The sequence below is a fragment of the Zonotrichia albicollis genome, chromosome 1 (assembly GCF_047830755.1).
Source record: "Zonotrichia albicollis isolate bZonAlb1 chromosome 1, bZonAlb1.hap1, whole genome shotgun sequence".
Lineage (NCBI taxonomy): Eukaryota > Metazoa > Chordata > Aves > Passeriformes > Passerellidae > Zonotrichia > Zonotrichia albicollis.
Window position 1 is genome coordinate 45,591,538 of NC_133819.1, and position 23,964 is coordinate 45,615,501.

Genomic DNA, 23,964 nt, shown 5'->3' on the forward strand with positions numbered 1-23,964 from the left:
GAAGTGCCTGCCTGTGCAGAGCAGCACTGCAGGCAGAGGGCTCTGCGTGTGTGTGAAAATACATCTTTCTGCCAAGCTGGATTTGTGCATGTGAGGAGTCATGGGGTGTGTGATAAATTCTATCTGCCTTTTTTCACGGAGGAAGGTTGAGTGAGGTAGCAGTTACTGGGAGTTGGAGCTGAGATTCATTTCTATTCAAGATGTGCTGCAGGGCAGAATCACTGGTTAAATGTTACTGCTTAAGAGAAAAGCAGGTGGAGAGTGCAGTTTATGGCTACTCAGAATTTTCTAGCATAGGTAAAGGCAAATGTGGAATTTGAAGAAAACATTTTTTTCTCCCGAGGACATCTAATGAATGTTACTGTTTTTAATTTCTAGCTCTGACGTTGACAGTGCTGTTGCTTCCTTGGCATTTGACATTCTGAGAGCGGTGGGACATGAAAATATCAAGACTCCCAAGTGAACAATTTTTGACCATCCTTCTGAAATGTGCCAGTTGTGTACCTTGCTCAGCACCTTGGTCCTGCAGGAACACCTTCAGATGTGCTGAGCATTTAGCAATCTGAGCTGCAGCATTTGCAGAATTCGAGCTGGCTCAGGAAGGGAGGGAAGCTGGTTCAGGGGTGGGGAAGGGGTAGTTTGTTTTTTAAATCCTTGTAAGGATGAATTCTTGGTTACTACTTTGCTTTGCTGGCATTACATGATGTAGCTCAAGTATTTGATAGTTTGAAAGTGTAAATTAAATGAATAGTAGAGTTACTTCACAATATGAAGCGTTTCACTATTTCAAGCTAGTTAGAAATGCTAATTTATCTTTTGGACCAGGTGACTGCCTTGGCTGTTCATCATAAGGGGTCACCTCATGCTTGTGACTGGCACTAGAAAATACCTTTTTATCAAGACAGACAATATTGTTCGTCTCAAGCAACCAGTACCAACCACTGTGATCACACAGAGCCTGTGTGTAGGGCATGTAAGGATAGATGTTAGCCAGGTTTCTACTCACAGCCTTGTACTCGCTAGCCTCTCCTTTGTCTAGCACTGCTCAGCTTAAGCTACAAGGGTGGAGTGTTCTCAGCTGCCAACGCTCCTGGCTGCAGTTGAGAACAGGTGTGGTGATGACCCTGGCTGTCAAACCCCCAGTAAAAGCTGGTACCCTAGAAAAGGTCCTCAGTGTGTGTAGAGTTAAATTCTTCTCCACATGTGCTGTGGCTGATGTCTGTCAGTTTGTCAGTGCACCCACCAAACACAGGTGCCTGTGACAGCTGCTGCTACACCCCTGCTCTGACAGCCCCGTTACCCAGAGTATGTGGATGCAAGCAAACAGCCCCATGCAAACAGATTTCACCTTCTGTCTTACAGGAATTGTTTTCTTACATTGCTTCAAATACTGCCATCTTTCAGCTGGAGTTACTAGAAAAAGGGAAGAGTGAAGTGCTGGCTATTATTTGGGGTAGTGTTTTACAGTAAGAGTCAAAGGAACAGAGCTGAATTCCTTGTGTGAGCCCTCTCCCTGTGCAGCAGAAGGGGAAGAAGGCTGGTGTGGCTCCCTTCAGCTCTCAGCATCTTGAGCCAGGAGCCTCTGCAGCAAAGCCTGCTCTGATCTCCTGCTGGCAAACTGCTGCCTGCAGTGGATGTGCCTGGAGTGCTGCTCCCAGAGCTGGTGACAGCTGCGCGGTGCACGCATGCAGCCTGCGGCTGAGCCGGCAGCCTCACAACCACTTTGTCCCCTTGCAGTCACACAGGTGCTGCCTCAAGGGAAGCCAGTCACACACAGGTCTTGTCTTGCACAGCAGCTGAACACCGAGGACACCTGAGAAGGGCTTTGAACCAGCTGAGAGCTCGTGGGCAAAGGATCTTTCCCTGTCCCTTAGTGCTGAGGGGAGCTGAGGCTCACCCTCAGTGAAGCCCTGAGACGTGGGGCTGGCAGGCCTGGCACCAGTGGAGTTGCCTCACATCTGGCTATGCCTGCCCCACACTAAGGACCCTGCAGGGGCAGACTGGTGCAGGAAACCTCCAGGCTATGAAGGGTAACTATGCCAGAGTAGGATCCAAGAGGAAAACTATTCTTGTCTCCCTCCACTAAAGTGGTCGTGCAAGTCCAGGACTATTTCTTAACACACAAATAGATTTTGTGATCTGAAATAATTTGACACAGAATGAATTAAAAGTTTACTTTAATTTTGAACCATTTTATAACTGCATTTTTCTCATGAAGCATCTGTATCACAGCAGGCTACAATAACTTTGGGATAAAAGGCAACTGGTAAACTGTCCAATACAAGGTTCCAAATAAACAGTTTTTACTGGCCCCTACCCAGACATATCCCAGATAAAGTTTTTGATCAAAAACATGAAATAGATCCACCTGCTTATTTTAAGCATATTAAAAAGGAAACTAATTGGACCATTTCTATTTGTCTAGTTTTTTATACAAAAAGGCTACACAATGTTACACTTTATTCAGAATACAGTTAGAGCGATTATGAATTAGTGTTCTACACCTTTACTCAATCCTTAAAAATTAGAAACTGCTGTAGCATATTCACTATAACTTAATACTACGAGAGACTTTAAAAAAAACTAACAACAATTACTGCAAAAAGAAAGGCTACTTCCAAAGCAAGCAAGGTCAGTACCATTACAGAGATTTAAAAAAAATAATAAATTTTTAACAAGCAAGGCTAGGGTTTGATAAATTCCATCTTGCAATTCATTCTTGTGCATTCTTCGTTTCTTGAATCACTCCCAAAATCCATTTGTATTATTACTCCTCGACCAAAAAGGACCAGAACAAAAAGTTTACTTCAATTGTTCCCATAGGAAACTCAGCTTGGTTAGTGTGTCAGGCACTTTCTGAGATACTAGCCCACCCCTCGAGCCCTCTCAGCAACTCTACAGGCCAATCAATGCAAGTTCACTCAGATGATACAGCTGCAAAGAGAAAAAACACAGGTGTCAGTGCTCCTGAGTTGTAAAGGGCTGTCGTAACACATCAAGACTGCATGAAGCCGGTGCACAAGACGTTACAGTTAATTACTTCCACACTTCACGGCAGAAGTCAGTTTGGAGTGTGCTCACTGTGTGTTTCCAGCGCATTTATTTATTATTGTCGCACACTAGGACCCAGTCGAGCCAATCCCTCCCTGCCAACCAAGTCCTCAGTCCAGTCAGCTGTTTTTCTCTTTTTGTTTTGGTTTTAAATTCAAGGTTGGAGCTTCTTACCTAAAGGATGATTTACAGGTCAGTATCGAACCAGGCCAACTGATTACTGTCACCTGGAGGCAGCCCATCCATAAGGTCCTGGGCATGGCCAAGATCTGGCAGACCATCAACTGGGTAGTCAGCACCAGGGTGGTGGCCACCCATTTCATGTTCCATCATAGGGTCCATACCCAAGGCATCCTGACCGTATCCGCCAGAGTGGAAAGAACGGTAGCTAGGATCTAAGAAAGTTAAAGGTGGCAGAGGGAAAAAAAGCATAATGTTAACAGATGTTAGATGCATCAGAAGCTGCAAGTATCAGTGTGTGAGGAGATTGTGTAGCCATCTAATTGTTTTCTAGTTCAGCCAAGTTCAACACAATCTGGTGCCTGCCCTTAACAGCTATTCCATTGTTCGGAAAAGCCTTCCAGTAGGATTCTGCAGACAAAGCACACTGCAGTCAGAAGCACGAGCAGATTCCAGCCAAGCCATTAGTCTGCACAATCAACAGTACTAAAATTCAACAATACTGCAGCAAAACCAGGCTCCAAGACTGTAGACTTGCTTCTGAAAGACTAGTCAAAAATAGTTCAGAATCCTTAGGGATAGGCTTGTGTTCAAATCTATAGACACTCACAGACTAACGCATTCAATACCAGCTTTGTTGTTTTAAAGAAAAACTGCACTATTGGAATTGTCAAGTCCATTTGTAAGGAATGGAAAAGATTTCTGGAAACAACAGCTCAGCAGGAGGTGTTCCCACAGGACTCAGACAAGAGACACTGGTTTTGCATGTTCATACGGCTCCCATTTCAGTGCTGCCAGTGGTGTTGCAGAAACGGGTTATTTGAACTGGCAGTTCCCCATCTGCCTGTCAGTTTGCAATACCTTGCTGAAGAGTAAATTCACTCTTCACTCATTTGCAGTTCTCCTTTAAAACCTATGACTTGACTTCATCCAATTGAAAGTTTAGTCAGGGGGAACAGAAGACACGTACCATCTGGGCGGTATCCAAGAGGCTCTCCCTGGGCACCGATATCCAGTCCGAGATCCGCTGTCTGTGTGTACACAAAGAATTACAAAACAGTTTTAACATCGGCTCTTTCAGCCAGCACCAGTAGTTCTGAGTTTAAAAAGCTGTAAAGCTTGCCCTAAATCCCTTTGAACAACTGCTCTGCAGTGAGCACTGCAGCCCTGCTGTCAACATGAAATGCCTTTTTAGTTAAGTATCTGCATCCAACATGTAATAGCCAGATTTAGGAATCCATAGATCACTGGAAGGAGGGTTCTGTCTGGAGTGAAAAAGATGAGGAAGGTCTAGGAACATTCCTCAGGTACACCTGTGCAGATCCTGCAAGTCAGATATTCCCAAACCAGCAACAGAGCTTTAAAGAGTTCTGAAGGAACCTCTTCCATTTGTTCAATTACAGAAGTAATTGCCTGCCTGCAGAGCAATTGTCTAATTCCAGTCTCAAAGAGATATTCCATTTTAGCTTCCTCCCCATCCATTCTTGTGGTACATACAGGTTTTAGGAAAACAGAAAAGCACTGAAATAGTACAAATTAAAGGCTACTGTCCCTTGTGTAGTAGATACATGCCAGACAAGACAAGCTAGAGTCATGAATCTTAAGAATTGTGGGAAGACAAAGAATGAGTGAAGCTTTCCCTGTATCCCATGCAAACAGACTTTGATTTACTGTGTAGTCCATTAAAAATGAAAAAATGCCATGTGTGATAATGAGCCTGCAAACATATTCAAGTCTGAAATCTCAAATGTATTCAGGTCTCAGGACAAGCTGAATTCCCAGCCCAAGATTACTAATCCTGCATTGTTGGCTTGATAGAAGCCTCACAGGATATGTTTTATATTTATGCTTCCCTCGTATCACTCATGTTTCTATTTTTACATCCAGAGTTCATCAGGTTTTGACAAGCAACACAGAAAAGTACAAAGTTCATGTATACAGCCAGCTTTGCACACTAGCAAGCATAATGAGCATTACACTTTTCAGCAGCAGAGAACAGACTCTTCCTGTCTGCCAGGGAAAAAGCAGCTTGAAGGCTGCTTACCACAGGTTCACTGCACCTGAACACAGAGAGCGAGTAAAGAAGGTACAGCCACCACACAGCTGTCTAAAGGTGGGCCTGCATCACTGATGGCATCTACACTTCACTGGTGAAGAAGGCAGAACACAGAAGTTCTAACACATCACAGAACTCACCTCGTTCCAAGCCATTGGCTCGGTCCGGAACAGGGAGCTTGTCAACTCAACAGAAAGTCGCTTCTTGTAGTCCTGTGGTTTGTCCTCAGACATTCTGAACAGCACTGCAGCTGCGTAGGTTGCTGCCGAAAGGAAGAGTGATTTTAGCAGAGGTCAAGACTTCTACCAACTCTTCTAACACAAGTATGAAACCAGCCTTAAGTTCACTTACCAACACCCTCATTCCTAGAATGAAGCAGTTCTGTTAAAGGAGCAGTTGCACCTTCAGCTTCGATTGCTTCAGCTGCCTCCTTGTCTTGAGCCAGTTCACAAAGTACACCAGCAGCTACTCTCTGGATATTCTCGATGGGAGAGTACAACAACTGCAACCAAACACAAGGCTTCTTTTAGCTCTTCCACTTGAAACGAGCTCTTCAGCACACTCTGACTTAGCAGCTCTATCCAGGAAGTGCAACAAGAGCTGTTTTATTTCTTTTCCTAATAGGTATTATAGTGCTGTCCTGAGCTCTCACTTACCTGCACAAATAGTGGAATGGTATTTAGACCCCTGATTACGATTCGATTATGAACATCACGTGCAAGAATGTGCAGGGCTCCAGTGCAGCCCTCGACAATTTCTTCCATACGCACGCCCTCCTGGTTAGGGAGAAAAGGCAAATTTTGAATTTGAGATATTGCATATTCTCTTCTTAAGTGACTATCAAAAAGTGAACCAGCAGTACAAAGCAGTTGGAACCAGCAGTTTCAACTAATAATTTAACTCATCCCCTGCATTTACCCTCTTCCCCTAAGCGCAGGCCTTCAAACTTAACATCCCTGCTACATCAGCCCAGTGCACCCACCCAAATTCAGTAGTGAAGCATCCCAGTGGGATGCCTCAGTGGCTTTTATAATGACCTTCCCCTCTGGTAACACCATCTCTTGTTCTACAACCTGGATTAGCCCCGCAGTTACTAAGCTGGAAATAGCAGTTACCAGAAGCAAAGAGGTCCCTTCCTTCCTCTGCATGAATTTACTACACTGTTGTACTAGGAGATGCTGCTTCCATTTGCTGTGCTAAGCAAACCCCTGCTTTGTTAATATGTTTAACAGGATAAAAAAAAAATCCAATTGAGATTGGCTTCCAGGTCAGTGTGTGACAAGATCAAAGAAATAACAATTATGGAGCCTGCACAACTTCTCAGTACCTTTACAGGTCTCAGCACCCTTGCAAATATGCAATAAGCTGTGACAGCATTCTTAAACCCATTCTTCTGAGAAGGAGGAGGAACTTCTGGTTTCCTGGTAGAAAATTATTTGCCTTGCCAGAGTAGGCAGTACTAGAATTTCTGTGAGCTCTAACATTTGGAATTAAATGCTCAAGAGGTTATTAAAATAAGAACCAAGATTTGTTTGGGCATCCTGATTTAAGAAAAATCTCAGGTCTGCCAAGACAGAGCTACCAGCACACAGATGATAATGCAACCTAGACCAAATGGGAGCAAACAGTTCTTTAGCACAAGCACTACAGGACTGAGATGCACTGACAATGAGGAGCTGGAGAGAACTTTGAGAGGTGCAGTGTCAGGGAGGGCACTCACCACAAACTGCTGTTGTGTCCCGCCCATGGAAGTGCGTCGCTGGGTATCCTGGTGTGCTCTAACCAGCAACTGCACTAGCCTTGGGATAGCACCTTGTTCACGCAGCGGGGCATGGTTCGCAGGACACAGGGCCAGGTTGCGGATCAAGCCAACAGTAGCCTGCAGGTAAGGAGCAGGTGAGGAGTAAGAGAGCAGGAGAGGTGTGCTTGCTTTAGTGACTTCTTTTAATCAGTTAATCTCAAATGTTTAAATCTCTAAGAGTATACACTAAGTTGCTCAAGTGGAGCAACTTCTCCAGCAGACAAATTGTATCCCCAACACATTGTATCCCAACGTGGGAACAAAGAATTTTTCACTTTCAAAGTTACATTTTCAAGAGCAACAGTTTTCAGTTTCAGCTCTGGCAGCTTTTAACCATTGTTTACCTTGATCAAAGGCCAGTGTGAGGGTGGGTGCAACAGCTTTACCACCACTGGGAGCCCGTAATGGAGACGAACTGCATTTTGAGCCATCTCTGCTTCTTGGTGTCTGCTGGTGAGGTGACGGAGCGCACAGATCGCAGGTTCCGTGATGTCTTCCCTGTCCCCAGCCCGGAGGACTGTGCGCACCAGAGCCTCGATGCCACCAACCTGGCACACCATCATCTTGTTCTTGTAATTGTTGCAGGTAAGGTTAGAAAGGATGCCAGCGGCACAAGTCACAACGTTAATATCATCTGATCCTAAAAGCTGAACTAGAGTTCCTAGAAGGCCTTCCATGCCCTCCTGCAGAAAAAGAGGGGAGAAAAAGTTAAGTCTTCTTTTTCACTACGTTGACATTTGCTCTTGATCCCTTTAGACAAGCCCTTTACCTGCTTTGTTGCAGCATCTGACAGATTTCTCAGAGTCCAGAGACAGTTCTGGACAAGACGCTGGCTTGGATCTGTGAGGTGGAGCCCCAAAGCTTGCATCCCACCTGGAAGATGGTACAGATTTGACACCATTACTCAGATTTTACACCATACTCTGATGCTCACCTCATGAGCAGTCAAGTCCTTCTCTTCCTTGACATCTAAGTGCAAAACCTCACAAGCTTTTGGATCCTTCTTGTCAATATCACAATATGGCTGGGGCCCTAGTCCTTCTTCATAGGAAAATTACAACCCCCTGAAATTCCCTGTGTGACACTGGGCCTTTTAAGTGTGTGCATATTCTCAGGGATGCATCCTGACAACACTCATCCACTAATAGTTAACAACACAGTGGAGTTACTAAAAACAGCCACCCTTTAATACTTCTGCATACTAAAGGCCTCCAAACCTGGTTATGGACTTAAGGACCAACCCAAGTTCATTTTTTGATGCTGGCAGTTTCTGTTTTTGGTGGAATGAACTGATGCCAAAGCACTATGTAGATTTTTAAGTTAAAATGAGTACAATGTACTTACCAGCCTCAACAATAGCAGGTTTGTTGCTGGAGCAGACTGACAACACCTTCAGCACCCTACTTGTGGTCCACAATAGTTTCTCATAAGTATAGGTCCTCATTATGTTTACTAAAGCCTGGGGTCCGCCACTTGCCAGAATTATCAGCTGAAAGACAGCAAAAATAATATTTGTCTGTCACCTCCTACACATGTCAGCAGGTAGTAAACGTTACTGGCTGGTACACCCCTCGTGGTTACAGTTCCCTAAAAAAACATTCCCATCTGCTTATGTGGACTGTAAGTTTTACAGTCTCACTTATAAGCACAGCAGCATTTCTGCAAGATAATTCCTGTATCCCTCCCCTCTTGCAAGGTCAGGAATGACTGGCAAAAGCGAGTGGCATGTGGCTGAAGATTCAGAGTCAGGAGGTCAGTACACAAGAACTGTCAGGCCATTCATCACAAGCTTGCTCATTTTAACTACTTCAGCACCAGAGGCACCTACCTTACTTTCTTGATTGCCATATGCTAAAATCTGAAGGCAGTCTGTTGTGATGGCCAAGAATTTGACGTTTGTCTTGTTGAGCAAGGCCACCATTTTCTGCAGCCCACCAGCGAGACGGACAGCCATCTTGGCTCCTTCCTGATGTAACAGGAGATTGTGAAGAGTTGTAATGGCATAAAACAGCACAGAGTCCACTGGAGACCTGAGGAAGGGAAAATCCTCATGAGTACCTGTCCTAGCAGACCCAACTGCAAAACACAAGCACCGCTTCAGCAGCGCACATACCCCAGCATTTTAACCAAAGCAGGGATGCCTCCTGATTTGAAGATTGCCAGCAAGCCTTCACGGTGATGTGAGAGGTTGTGTAGAGTCCCTGCAGTACACCGGGCTGTCTCCACGTCGTTTGTGTTTTGCATGGTACGTACGATGGCAGACACCATCTGAGGAGATCTCATAATGGCGTGGCGAGACGCTTCCTTCTTGGACAGCTGATGAACCATAACTGCAGCCTTGTTCACCACCACCTAACACAAGTGTTTGAATAAAGCTTTTAGTTTTAAGGTCATTGAAGGTGCCCCAAAAGCAAGCTTCACCCAAGCAAAGAAAACACTTACCTGGTCCTCATCATTCAACAGTTTGGTCAGTTCTGGGATTGCACGAGTTGCAAGTTCAGCATCATCTTGGTAGTTTATCAAATTAACAACAGCATGTTTTAACATCTGGGATGGCTCAGCCAGGCGCTGCACGTTGGTTGGATGAGCTGCATCAAACTGTGTGGATGGGATCTGCATTCCTTCATCCAGGGTTTCAGGGAACATAGCTGCACGCACCCTCTGAGCTCTAGTCATTGCATACTGGCCATCAATATCTGAAAACAAGGCAAGTCACCATAATCTCAAACTAGGGATAAAAAGCTCATCATCCAGATTGGCAGTAATTGAGTAGTTAGGTTTCTGTATTATTAAACTGCTGGTCCAAGCAAAACGGTTTAACAGAAAAGGCCTTACCTGCAACTTGCTCCTGGGTGAAGGACTGAGAGAATCCCTGTTCCCACTCATACAGCACTTGTGTTGTGTCCACATCTTCTTCTTCAGGATTTCCCTTGCCACTCAAGGAGGGAGCAGTTGTTGTGGCCCCAGAATGGATACCAGAGTCCAGATATGATTGCTGCTGCCAGTGACTGACTGCTGCTTTTCTGTCTGGCTCCATTGCCATATCCAGCTCCATCAAGTCAGCTGTAAGAAATCATTGGTGAACAATTAAGTTTAGTTCAATTGCTCCAGCATGTATTAATCCTACAAGAGATGACAGAGATTTTAAATTAAAATAAGCTGTTATAAACAACTTCCTCAACCCAGCACTGCAGGTGAGCAGCAACTTAAAACTGAGACTATATGTTGAACCAAGGCAGACATGGAAACCTGAGGAACAGGCAGAACAATCACTGCTATTGTGGCTGTCCTGACCTTACAACAAACTTGTCTGAAGGTTTGATTTCCAGTGTAAGGTATTAATTACTGTAATAGAGCAGATGTTATTCAACCTAAATGACTTTGAAAAGTTAAAAAGAGAGGGATAAGGAGTCTTCTAGATTCTAGTAACAGAAATTGTAATGCACTATGTACCTTGAGTTGCCATGTTCCTTGTTATGCTCCCAGAACTCTTCCTTGCACCCTTTCAGAGATCCTAAAAAAAAACAAGGTTAGAACTTATTAAACAGTAATCAGAGCTAGTAAGACACGATTTCACATTAGAAATGTGAATTTCTACACTGGAATTGCAAACTAAGACTTGGCACATCTTGCCATTTCATTACTACAGTGAATATACTCCAATGCTAATTAGCAAACCTCCATGGACAGACATGCAAAAGAACTCAATGTATCACCCAGACTTCTGTCAGGTTATGTGTAAGATATTCTCTCAGAGCTACAAGAGAACAAGAACTGAAGACTGACCATGACAGAGCTATTTTTCACTCCTCTATCTTTGCATAAGATGAAGTCCAGACATTAAATTCCAGACTTTGGAAATGCCACAAAGACAATGGCTCAATGTCACACTTCCTCATTTCCCTCAGAGATAAACTACTTAGAAGATATTAGAAAAACTGTCTGATACAGGGCTACATGAATTTTCATGGGGAAAGCTGAAATGATGATGTAAGGCAAGTTGCACAAAGACTACCTAAAGAATCGTAACTGCACTTTCTCCTTTATTCCCTCCCTGTGCCATAAGAATAAAGGTGTCTTCCTACAAAAAAACTCTTCCTTGAAGTTAAAACTAAAGATTGAACCAGCCTTATTAAAAAAACCCAAAAAATCTGTCCTTCAGTAGAACACACTTTTATTGTTTGCACAGAAAACCAAGATAACTGGGGGCAAGGAAGCTGAAATATGATCAAATGCCCTACATAAATCTTCACTATGAATCTCCATTCCATATCACCAAGCAGTTTGGAAGTATTTGCACCATAAATCTGTACCTGTCTCTTCACTAACCTAGAAAGGCTACAGCTTCACAACAGGTCACTTTTATTTCATTTGCTCCCCTTCCCCCCACAGTCTCCCACTGATTCCAGCACAGACACAGAGCTGGTGACAGCCTAATCTGGGAGCCAGCCAAGCAGAGACATTTGTAGTGGGAGCTTGTGCAGGGAGCAAAACCATCTCTTGCAGCAATCAGCTTTCACTGTGCTGTTAGGTGTTAGAGCTGTGCTGATCCAAACATTCCTGCACAATGAAGTAAAGGCAGTGCACTAACCCCTGAGAGGACAGGTCTGCAGCGCTGCGTCAGGAGAACAAAGTTCACCTGACTTGGCTGGATTCGTGTAAAGACAGATTTCCCAGTTTAAGAGTTTCCTTCAGGAGCACCTTTTAGAAAATCATAATTAAACAGAGGGCAGGCCTGCAGTTTTAAAAGTCTCACAGGGTAGGTGGGACAAACATATTTCATGAACTCTGAGCCAGCTGCAAGATACTCCGGCAGCTCCGGAGCAATCTTGTTGCTTGGCTGCACAAATGCCAGTGCTGTTTGTCCTGACTGCTCTCCCACAACTTCTGGCAGCAACCCTTCCCTGGCTCTTTTAAAATGGGCAGTAGATCTGCATCTGCAGCAGATAAACAGCATTAAGCTGATATAAGACATTACACAACATACAATAAGCATCCTGCTGTGCAGCTGGAAACTCTAAACTGGTCCTTCTCCACAGCCTGGAAGAGACTGGCCAGCTCAGAGTCTGCTCTTGACAATGGGCATGGAGCATGTGCTGAAAATACACACACTTCTTCCAGGCCCTTACCCATGGATTCTTCCAACATGCTGTTAGGAGTTTGAGAGTGGTAGTGGCAAAGAAAAACTTAAGTCTCACTGTCAGTTCACCACTGATTAAAAAATTCTAATAAGTAGCAAAGTTGAGAAAGTGCCTATACAAAAGCTTGGTAGCTCTTTGCAGGTCTTCTGCATTACTCTGTGAGTTCCATTAACACCTTCCAAACAGAAAGGGAATAGCACTAACAGTAAAATTTGTATCTTTGCTCCCTGCAGTCCACACTCTAAGTCAGATTGACACTTCCAATAAAAAATTTGGCATGTTCTAGCTGCTATATGAAACTTCCAATATGCTTAGCACAAAAAAGATTTATTTTAACCATAAGCTTTCCCATCTCCTCCATCAGGACTATGCTAAAAAAAAGATCACCAAACTGGTTTTGCAGTTGACTGTTTCATCAACCACTATGCTAAGAGCAGTGACTATGCTTTGAGACATTTACTACCACCTGAGATTTCCATACACAATAAGGGGCTTGGGAAGAACATTTATAGTTTTCTCCACTGCTGAATTCTGCATCAATGAAGGCAACTGGCCTATAGCACCTGCACTCTGAAACTGCTGTTTCAATTTCTGCAGCCTGAAGAGATCAGAAGAGCAGCTCTACCATCAGGTAAAATCCAACAGACCAGAGTAGCCACTGAACAGCAGCATTGTTCCAAAACAACACTGAAGAACATCTACAAAACAGCAATGAAGAATATGAAGTGTTCAGAAATGCATTCCAGTGACATTCAGTCTTTGGAATGCTGACCCTTGATCAGCCTGCTAGTTGCATCTGCAAGTTCCAACATCCTGATCTGCATTTCACACACCTGCAGCCCCCCAGGAATTCCTGGTAGCTTTTTAAATTGTTATTTAGATAGGGAATTGGCTATAATCCTAAAAGTTCAAAGTAAGTGCCAAACAAAAGTAGCCAGGGTTTGGTTTTGGGTTTTCTGCAGTTAAACATTCTCTCATCTTTTCCTTCACATTCTTTTTAAATTTTACAAAGGGGTAAACTGAGTCAGGGCAAGCTGCTGGCTTTGTCTTCCTGTTTGTCACTCTCAAGGTGAACCAACACATTTACAAAGGGAGTGACACCACCAGGCTCGCTACAAACACTTGTGCTGCTCATTTTCTTGACAAAATGGATGAGTACAAGGTCAGCCACACACATCTCAACCATCAGGAAGAGACAGAAGGCCTCAGTATACTTTACAAACAAACTTGAGTAGGGCTGCAAGCTTCACAATTTTTGAAGGCTAGCAGGCACTCAGAAGTGGGAATTCTGATAAATATCACGTTATCCAGTTCACATGAATGTGCTGCTAGCAGTTAAGGGACTTGTCTCAAAAAGCTCCTCCTGCCCCATGAGACCATGCACTTGCTTAGCAAGCATCATCAGTTCTGGGTTTAAATGAAGGTTAGGGTTTTTTAGACTATGTATTAAACAACTCAGGTGAAGAGCAATTCAAGACCTTGCACTAGGCTGGATTATGTGGCATCTGCAAGCTTAGAAGGCACACAAGCTAATAATTTCAATGTATTACAGAAGACAATTCAATTTTCTTGATTTTCAAAAGGAATGAAAGAAGTATTAGGTATTATTTCTGATCATGTGTTTTTATTAGATATTAATTTCTGATTCTGGAGAACAGTTGTCTACAATAGTTCTGAAATCTGTACAATTCTCTTCTTTAAGACTGACTTCAAATTACACCTGACTGATCTGCTAAACAGTTCTTTTTAAAGCAAGTCAAAGTCTGCCATAAATGCTTTGTTTGAGAGCAGTATGTTACTAAAACTCGTACAAGAAACCCAGACTGATCCATGCAAACACCACGAACTGTTGCACACAAACACCCTGCCTGACCATGTTATCCTGCTCTTTGTCTCTCTCTCACCTGGGACAGGCCAAGCAACTGCACCTTTAAACTCCCCATGAGTTCTGAATGATCCATTTGCTTACACAGAACAAGCTGATCATCTTCTGACAGTCACAGCAGTTAACAATGTGTATCACCTACACACAAGGGAAGAGAAGCACCTGTACTGAAAAACTGTTTTTCTCCAAGTGCTCTGAAGTCTTTGCAACCATTCCCAAGCTGTTACTGAAAGCATCCTTTGGGTCTGATTTTATAACTGGTCTTTGCTGCTTGCCAATGACGTTGCCTGTGTATCTGCTTAACAAAAGCCCATAGCCAAAATATACAGGCAACAGCAGCTCCACAGCTGGTAACAGCAGAGAGCACTCATTTCTATGACCCAAGTCCTTGTATTTCAGTTCTTAATGTAGCAGAAGCTTCCTAATTAACCTTAGTTATCAAGTTGGGAACTTGAAAAATACATTCAATTAAGGAATTAAAAAACAAATCAAAACAAAACAACCCTTTTTAATCTTCCCCTGGAAGTTGTTAGCCTGTTTTCTAGACAACAAAATGTGAGGGAGGAGGAATTATTCAAGCAAGACAATACTGACAGTGGAAACATCAGGGGAAAAGCTTTCATGGTATAAAGGCACTTTAGGCAGGAGTGGCTGAACTGTCTCTAAGCAGTTTTTGGTCTAACCTAAGTCCCAGATACAAACACACAACAGACAGACCAACTGCTACTGATCTTCGTCTCATGAAGACGTGAGTCGAACCGCTGTAAACTTGTAATTATTCCTTATCCAAATGTGGACAACGTTCTCTCCTCCAATATCCACCCACAGGTTCTAAGGAAAACTGAGTTTTTATCTGGCTGTATTGAGCTCTGGTAAAAGTACCTTTGTGGGTAATTTTGGAGGTCCTTCACGTACCAGATGCTTCTGTAAGATTGGTAAGAATTCCTGGAAGGACAGTTTTGGTGCTGTGTGTTTTAAGGAATGTTAGAAGTTCATGGTAGGAATGACAGCTGAGGTTTGCAACTTTTTGAAAAAAAATAATAGAAGATACTTTATTTGAAAATAGATACAGAATGTGCTTGAATTTCACTCTGAAAATTGCATTTTTAGAAGATTTATTTTTCTTGTACAAAGATACCACAGGGGATTACAAACAACAGTTTTCCTGGAATGTATTTCCATATCCAGTAAACAAATACTGAAGAGCATTCCCATATTCTGTCCCCAATAGTAGCATCTGCAGTCCTCAGCCACCCTGTCCCCTCTAAAAGAAACAGCCACATACAGTGAGTGTAGATTATTTTGAAGTTAGTTATGTGCAAGTATTAGAAGGCCTTGACTATTGGGAAACGAGTCACCCACCAACACCAACTTCTGCCCAACAGTGCTTTAAGGACTTGAATGGACAAAAACTACTATGAAACTCACTGCAAAGTGCTCCTGAATAATGACTATGGGCTGCAAATTATCACATTAAACAAAGCAATGCACCACTTGGATATTTTTAGAGAGGGAAAAATTAAGGTTTATCTTATTATCAGTACTAGGAACAGGAATATAAAACTTCACATATTTTATATTAATGTCAGTATACCTTCTGCTTTTAACAGGGTGATTTTTAATACTATGTAAAAATGTCTTCAGGTGGCTTATGACAAAACATCTTAACCTAGTGGAAGAAACTTGGACAGTATGTAATACCAAAAGGAAAAAAGTCAAACCATGCAGTCTTATTCCACTAATAGGAAAAAAAAACCTATAGGCTTTCACAGCTTTAAAACTTTTCTACCTTTTTTTGGTTTTGGTTACACAGTAGAAACATTCATCTATAGCCTTCATTACTACTTCAGAAGAAGTGCCATGGCAAGAGATGAAACAGTATTACTACATTTAAGTGTTGTGCCAAGATGTAGCAACTTGCACTATTTCAGAAGTTCCACTGAAAACTAAGAGCTACCAGTAATCTTGACCTGAATGCCACACACTGAAATCCATCTTACTGATCCTAGACTGCAACTGAACAAACTCATTTATTAACGATACCTTGTGGCAAAACTGCCCTGGTTGCTGCTCCAAGCAACATTTGTTAGTTAGCATCACTCCCTCCTACCACTAAGCTATTCTTGCTTAGTGAAGTATTTCTCTTCTTTCCAGCGATAAACTCGGTATCCTGTGTAATCCATCCAGCTCAAATTTATCCAAGCAGGAATACTTCAGCCAACACATTCTACTGATGCCTGCAGAAAGTCAGAAGATGCCTTGCAAACAGCAATACATGCTATCTTAGATTTCGCTAATCATATCACAATAAATTAGAGTCTGAACCCAGAACATGCAATAGGTGTTAAAATGGTCTTTAAATTCTCTTATTATTAAGACTGAAAGTCTAAGGTTTGTTTTTCCTAACAAACTTCAGGAAATTAAGAAATCTGAATATCTGCTTTACTGACCTCAATGGTTAAAAGGTTCCAATTTCTCAGCCTTCAGCATCTTTAAGACTTGCTGGAAGAGGCAATATACTAGCTCAGATAACCCACAGATTTAAAGTGGGAGAGGGGTGCTGATCTGCCAACACTCACTGCAAGTCACCTCTATTTCAGCCATTCTTCTTTGCCACTTCATTTCCAATTCATTATGTCCTTTTTCCTCCAGGCATCCCAGACTGTTATTATATCAATTGTCCTGGCTTCTCAGCCTTTGTCTTCTGCCTTAGAAATTATCTAAATATTCCTTTCTGTAACAAAGGCAGAAAAACCTTCCTATACTTGCCTTTGTAAGGTTTTTTTTTTTTTAAATAAGAGTTCACTTCATGCCACACACAAAATAACTGAAAATAGAGAGGCAACACATTATATGAGCAACGTAAGACCAAGAGTATACAGAGTTTCTATTCACACGCCCATTGGCTAAAGCAAATAACATGTAAATATTTCCTTCTTGCTATACTTTGCCCAGGCTGATTGCAACTGCTTGATGGAACTGTAATGCAGGCAGTCCGGTAGCCTTGACTAAAACACTGGGTTAGTATTTAAATACAGAACGTGTTCCTCAAAAATGTCTAGTGAAGGAAAGACTTAAGTTACAAGTTCCAAAAAACTCTAGGCTTGTTTTGGAGTCAAGAGAGTCTTAAGTAAATGTGACAGAGGAGGGAAAGGGGCCACAAGAACTTTACAACAGCTGTAAAGTTCCAGTCTGCCCCTCTGGAGCACTACAGAGTGTTCTGATACAACAGGACTCACCGGTTTTATCTTTCCTTTCCTCCTAAAAGAGAAAGCAGGCAAGTAAAGAATCATACCTCTGCCTAGCTTGCAATGTTCAACAACTCCGAAGTTTCAAGTGCACTTGAGACTGTAACATAAGCATAGCAAGAGCCACATTTTGTTTTGCTCACCTCAAGTACAGAAAGCCACCCAGAATGTGGGTAGTTTTAATCAACTGCTGAAGAGCAACTTTGCATGGACTGACAGTTCAGGTAACAAAAGGTATCAGAAGTGGAGGTCAGAGATTCCACTTCCAGCTGCTGTGCTCGGAGCAACTAACGCAGCATGAAGGCACAAACAGCTTGTGCAATTCATCAGGGTCTTCACAGGCACTAAGGTTTAAGTACCCTTTTAAAAACCACCCATTAGAATTCTCAATAAAGCAAGAGCTAACAGTGGTCTGAGAGGAACTGTCAGCCAACAAATACCTCAGATAACTAAAGTACAAAATGATGAGAACTTGGAAGAGAATTCGGGACAGGCACATCAGGAAAGTTACTAAAAAAGAAATAAAAGTTCATCCTGACACCAATCTGCACTACCATGCCAGAAGATGAACTTTGAAACTGTAGAACCAGCTAGGAAGCCTCTGCAAACATGAGGCTGGCAATATCATATAAACGTTTTCCTTTTGAAAGGAAGGAGATGCACAGTACTTCACTCTTTAGGACAGACATTCTAGAGCAACTGTGGTGGAATTACAGACTGATGGGACACACAAGTATGTCTAAATGGACTTTTAAATATGTAACTTCTAAATGGTTGAAGTTTACCTACTACCACAATTTCTTATCAGCAGTCCCCTACATAATTTTGCTTGATGCTGGCCAGAGGCACATGGCTGGGCACCCTATGCAATGTAAAGAAAGCACCTCTTCACAGTCACACACTCTTAATTAAAATCACACTGCAGGAGCTGAAATTTCACAGTACTGGATCTTGTCCCTTCAGAAATTAAGTGTTTGAATCGACAGCACAGTTATTTCACCCTTTACCCAGAGGACATTCAGGAGTTACAAGAGGTCTGTCAACCCAATCCTTTACATACAAAATCATAGACCACTATACCAGGAGCTTCTAACAGGATCTGCAAACAAAACACTCTCTGTCCTAGGTATTTATTTGTCCTTTCTAGAAACTTCTGGTTGCTTCTAAGAGGTATAAGCACCAGCTGTGTTCAAGCTGACAAATCAGCAGGTCATGTCTGAAAGTAATGATTTAAGAGAGCTTTTCATCAGCAAGTATAACACAGCATTAGCAAAAACTTTCACTTTATTAGTTGGCAAAATAGACCTCAAGCACTTAAGTATCCTCCTGACTGTCCAAGACAGGAGCTGATCATGATCTTAAACGTTATGATGTAAAAACTGCTTCAAATGTAACTCTGGTGTTACACATCCAACTTGAGAACAGAAGTAATGAACTTCCTCACATAATGTACATATCAATCCCCTGACAGCAGTTTGTAGCTCAGTATTAGAGGACTGGTATGACAGCTTCAAGTTTATGAACTTGCATTAAGTCATAACAAGATTATCAACCCAAATACTCTCATGTCTTAATTATTTTGACCAACTAAGTACCAGCACCACAAACAAAACAGTTACTAATCACTTCTGTTCAGCAATGGATTTGGGATCTTTGGGTCACTGGCACACACTTCCTACTAGGGGCTTTGTGCAGCATTCACTAAGTTTGAGTATCCTCATGGCTGGTTAAAACATTGAGAGTTTTATTATCCCAGCTTAGAGAGCTCCCACCTTTTATTTGCAAGACACAGATATGTACATTATGCACACTCCCATCTTCCTTGGTTAGGGATGAGCCAGTGTTTCTATCCAAGGTTTAGTCTGCCAGCAGGACTCAAGTAATAAATATGCAGTGGTTTACAGCTTTTGGTCCATGTACCCGTACTTATCACTGAGTAAGGTGACTGTAGTAGAGAGCTGGCAGGAGACAGGATCAAAATTCATTCTTTAGTCTTACCTAGTCACATACAAAAAAAAAAAAAGTTGCCATTCTGATCATTTAGAGGCAACATATTATAATTCAGACAAATATTATGCCACATCTCATTTAACACTCAAAGCTGAGGGACAAAACCACTGCCAACCCTCAAGTTGCCGTGCCCACATGGTTTTGTGTATCAAAAAGACAATGGTTCTGCAGTCATTTAACACAATCCTGTGCCTCCCCAACAACAGACACTGTTACAGAAATACCTTTCCAGCCTGTTCGTGCATGGCTTGAAACACTCACTTCCACACCAACACAGGAACAACTCAGCAAATCCTCTCTCTGCCAAATGAGGAAGTATCTACCCATAATCCAGTTTCTTCTTAGACTGCAATCACACAGTCAGCCCTGAACTTGGATGTTAAACATTAATCTGTACAGTTTAGAAAAACAGTGATCAGTCATAATTACACTGACAAAGGACTTATCAATCTGAAAGTGGCTGTCTTTGCTTGTCTGTCAGAATAACTCTGTATTTACAATAAAGCATACCAACACTCTAAAAAGAACTGTTCAAACAACAAACATGCTAATGAATTCTGACACTAGATGATGTTTCTTCAACTCACTCTTAATTTAGGCAAACTGATAAGGGAGCTGCATTTAGCAGCACCTTTAGGATGTTAAGATTTCTGGCCACTGGAGGGCACCTGAAATGTTGCCAGGACAATACAGAACTACTTTCTACAGTTGCTGCAGAGTTGGCGAACTTATCCAATTTATACAAGACTATTTAGCACAGTAAGTCAGCCCAGAAATGCTGGTTCCAGCAAATACACGTACAGCACACACGGTGCATTTGCCAGCTCTGGCAAAACCCAGCTACCTCATACTGCTTTTTAAATGCAGCAACACAGAGTATGAGATTAAGTCTTTCACTCTTCTACATCAGTCCTCAAACAAGGCTCCAGAGTTAAGTTAGTATTAAGTAACAGAGCAAGCACTTCACTTCTGCAATACCAATCCAGCCAATGTAACTATTTCCTAAAGTCTACTTGGAACAGGAACAGAAAGTTCTGGTGTAAACTAACATGTGCACCAAACTTCCCAAGGCAACGAAAGCATGGGATGAATTTGCTTCCACATCAGAGTAAACAGACTCAGGAGGTCAGGCTGAGCTACAGGTATGTTTCACCTGCTCACCTCATCTACCTGGTGCTCCACACAGACAAAAATGCCAGAATTATGCTTCCATTAGTTCTCTCCCTTGCACCTGAAGTTACCTGTCAGCAAAGAAAGAAAAGCACAAAGCCCCAGAAACTGAAACAACTTCTCTGGCTCCTTTCTTCTCATGTGAGGCAGCACAGGCTACACAGTGCCAGCACAGTTTAACAAATTACCCTCCTGGGCTAAAGCCTGATCCCAGACTACAGCAAGTTTTACCTTGGAATCAAGTGCCAGAAATGGATATTGAAAGTTAACCACTGTCAGGCTGCCTTATGTTGGCAAGTCTAGCCAATTCAATCGGTGCTTAACTGGAAAATCAGAAATACTGCCCCTTCCAGGAAAATAATTTTATCTAAAGAGACAAGAAGAATCACACATCCAATACTTGCTACCAAGTTTACCATTTCTAGGTTCCCACCCAGCCAGCCAGCAAGGCACTGGGCTCAGAGTTTGCAAGTGCACGTTCTGAGGACACAAGAGCAAGTCACAGCTGCCTGCACAGTTTCTCACAGGTTTTATCAGGCTTTGTGAAGTATGATGTTCAAGATAAGCAAGGTCAGTCCTGATTTTCCTGCCATGGTATGCAGGCTACCACAGTCACAGAACAAGTTCTGCTGCAGGCAACTGCAAGGTAACCACAAGCCCAGCATTACCAGTTTAACTATGAATTAAGGCAAGTGATTTTGATTACTGCTGTATTTGCACACCAGTCTGCCTACTAGACAATACTCTGCAGAAACATCCTTATCCAGGAGTTTCAGACAGCGCATTCAGACTTCAGTTTCTGAGACAGAAGCCTCCAGCAGCCATATTTCCTGCTCCATTCCTTCCACTTCCCTTTCCACCCCTGAAAACACTGCAAAATCAGACCACCACTAGTACCAACCTCCTGCCTTAACATCCCCAAACCCTCAAGTCTAACTCTTCAGAACACGGTATTTCAGGATGCTAATTCAGATGTAGAGTCATTATAGATGGACAGATATTTCAGAAAAAAAGTCATTATGTCTGAAGGGCAAGCAGGTTTCACAGCCAAGGTTTGGTAAGCCACTCACTGACTCACCACAGTCAGAGCAAAATGCTGGGGTCCTGAATAGACATAAACGGTGCAAAGAGCTCACTCTAGCTTAGGCAAGAAAAAGCAAACTTGGGTTGATAAGGCTGTAACACAGCATTTGAAGAACTGATTTCTCCAATCAAGCTTTACTTTGTACTAAATCCTTGCTCCTAGAGGCTATCGTGCATGGCATTGTCCTTTCCAACATGGTGTTTTTACTTATTTCTCCCCTAGACCATGTGAAATGATCAGCTATACAGACGAAAATGAACATTCTCCTGGATATCAGTTTACACCCAAATAGAAAATAACTGCACTAACAGATGAACAAATGTAACACTTCTTTAGAACAATCCCAGAACAATGAGACAGTGTAATTTTGAATTGCATAGCTGAATTTAGAGAGCTTTAAACTCTTGCCTGAATACCTAAGCAGCCTCATTTGCAACTACCAGCCATTAGACAAACGACACAGCAGTCACATACCTGCAGCTGTCAGCAGCTTTTTATCAAAAGTGCAAGATCAACATTAGGTTCCTGGACTGTTAGGTACTGAAACTCACATTAAACTTGGGCCAATACACACCAGTAAGTTTTGCCGTTTAGGCTTCTTTTTTTTTTGAGCCTTGCAGTAGTACCGTTTTGTCATTCAGAAGCAAAATCATAACTATGAAGTTGCTGACTGGTGTGTGAACTTAGATCAAGAAAACCCCGACACTCTTTCAGCTAGTTTTCTCTGTCTTCGCCTTGACTGTAGCCTCAGCACATAAAGATCCTGTTTTACTAAAACCCCTCCTTGATTTCCGTCCGTCGACCTCAGCATACCAGCCCAGCCTCTTTCCATTCACCACTTGCATACTTTGGGGGATGGGAGGACCACAGATGTCTGGAATATACAGAGTGTCAGAACAATGGCTGCTCCATGAGAAAGAGATCAAGAAGTAGCTGATTACAAAGATCAACACTGCCATTCTTGAAGTCACAAGTAAGTTTCCCGTGGTACCGTCACACAGTCTGTTCTCTCTTTCCAGTTAGGATAATTTTCTGAGAAGGTTTTTGGAAAGAGACACAAAAAAAACCAAAACGGTCCAACGTCCTACATCGAGTTTTAACTAGGGAAAAATGCAAGGTTTTGCTAAATTTAAGAAAACTTGCTGCTCTAGAAGCAGCTAATCACGCACATTAGAAATGAACTAAGCTTTGTTAAAAAAAAACCCCAACTACACAAAAACAAACTAAACCAAAACCAAACAGCAAACCACAAAACAACACACCGTTCCTAGAGAAGTGAGTGCCCTAGATAGTTCAGGGAGTAGCCGCGAGTTGGTCCCCACAGCTCAGGAACGCGGCACTCCGGGAGCCTGGAGCGGCCGCGGGCGCTTCCCCTCGCAGCGTGGGAGCCCCCACAGCACCCCGAAACGGTGGGTGCGAAAAAACTTCATGTGATGGCTCCCAGCTCCGGGGAAGCTTCATTCCGCTGACACCCAGAAGCAGCAGCACAGCCTCTCCAGCAAATATGCAATGCCACTAAAAGCGAAACCCCACAAGGCAGCAGATTAGTTATCTCCCGCTGACTGCAGTGACCGTGATTAATTATATTCCGTACAAATAAGCCCGTACCCTGCTCTCTTCGCCCTCCTATCGCCAAAGGGGATCTGCAGCCCACCGGCGACTTAGTACTCCCCGAAAAAGGGAAGGGAAAGAACCTCTAAAATAATAATAAAAAGGGTCATTAAAGTACTCCGGGCTCTGCCGCAAACGAGAGCGGAGCCGGGCGCATGGACTCGCCTTCTCCCGTAGCCCAGAGCAGCCACCCCCTCGCCCCAGGACGAGCTTCCCAAGAGACACCTCGGGAGCTGCAGCTGCCGCTCCTGCAGCCACGCAGCTGTCCGGACCTCCCAAAAACAAGAGCCCTCGCTCTCTTCCTTTCCTGCCCCCCCACCTCTCTCCCACCCCCGCTCCCCCCCTCCCCCAGCCCGTCCTTCCCGCCGGGCACACCCTGGACCCCTCACGGCCGCGGGGGTGCCCGGCCCGGGTTTGCCCCAAGTTCCCGCCGGAGAAAGCGGCACTAACGTTGGAGGAAGGGAGAGCGCAGGGGTCCCCCGGGCTCCGGCGGCGGCTGCTGCTGCTGCCCGGGCGATCCCGGTCCGGTCCGTCTTTCCTTCCTCGTCCTCCCCGCCGCCGCCTCCTCCTCCTCGCTCACGGCGGTGCCCCCGCCGCTGGCTCCCAGGTGGCGACCGTACGGGGCGGCGGTGTTTCTATCCCCCGAGCGCCACCGCCGCCGCTGCTCCCAGCGCCGAACCGAGCGAGAGGCTTAAAATGGCGTCGCTCACAAGGAGGTTCTTATAGC

General features: G+C 43.4%; 2 protein-coding genes across 4 annotated transcripts in view; one reads left to right on the forward strand and one right to left on the reverse strand.

Annotated features, from left to right (window-relative positions):
• Window positions 1–2,770, forward strand: part of ULK4 (unc-51 like kinase 4) — a 224,273-nt gene extending 221,503 nt beyond the window's left edge. For all 3 annotated transcript variants that reach the window (XM_005485838.4, XM_026792680.2, XM_074540021.1), the window contains exon 37: window positions 379–2,770. In XM_005485838.4, the coding sequence (XP_005485895.2) occupies window positions 379–463 (85 nt within the window). In that variant the 3' untranslated portion in view covers window positions 464–2,770. The remainder of the gene's footprint in view (window positions 1–378) is intronic.
• On the reverse strand, window positions 2,161–23,964 carry CTNNB1 (catenin beta 1). The gene is made up of 16 exons (XM_074540055.1): window positions 23,688–23,964; window positions 10,542–10,602; window positions 9,924–10,151; window positions 9,531–9,784; window positions 9,202–9,440; window positions 8,917–9,118; window positions 8,433–8,577; window positions 7,858–7,961; window positions 7,433–7,771; window positions 7,008–7,166; window positions 5,944–6,063; window positions 5,639–5,789; window positions 5,428–5,549; window positions 4,202–4,262; window positions 3,226–3,446; window positions 2,161–2,934 (listed from the first exon to the last, which is right to left on the reverse strand). Exons 2-15 carry the CDS (start codon window positions 10,552–10,554, stop codon window positions 3,238–3,240), a joined length of 2,346 nt encoding a protein of 781 aa, XP_074396156.1. The 5' UTR covers window positions 10,555–10,602; window positions 23,688–23,964; the 3' UTR covers window positions 2,161–2,934; window positions 3,226–3,237.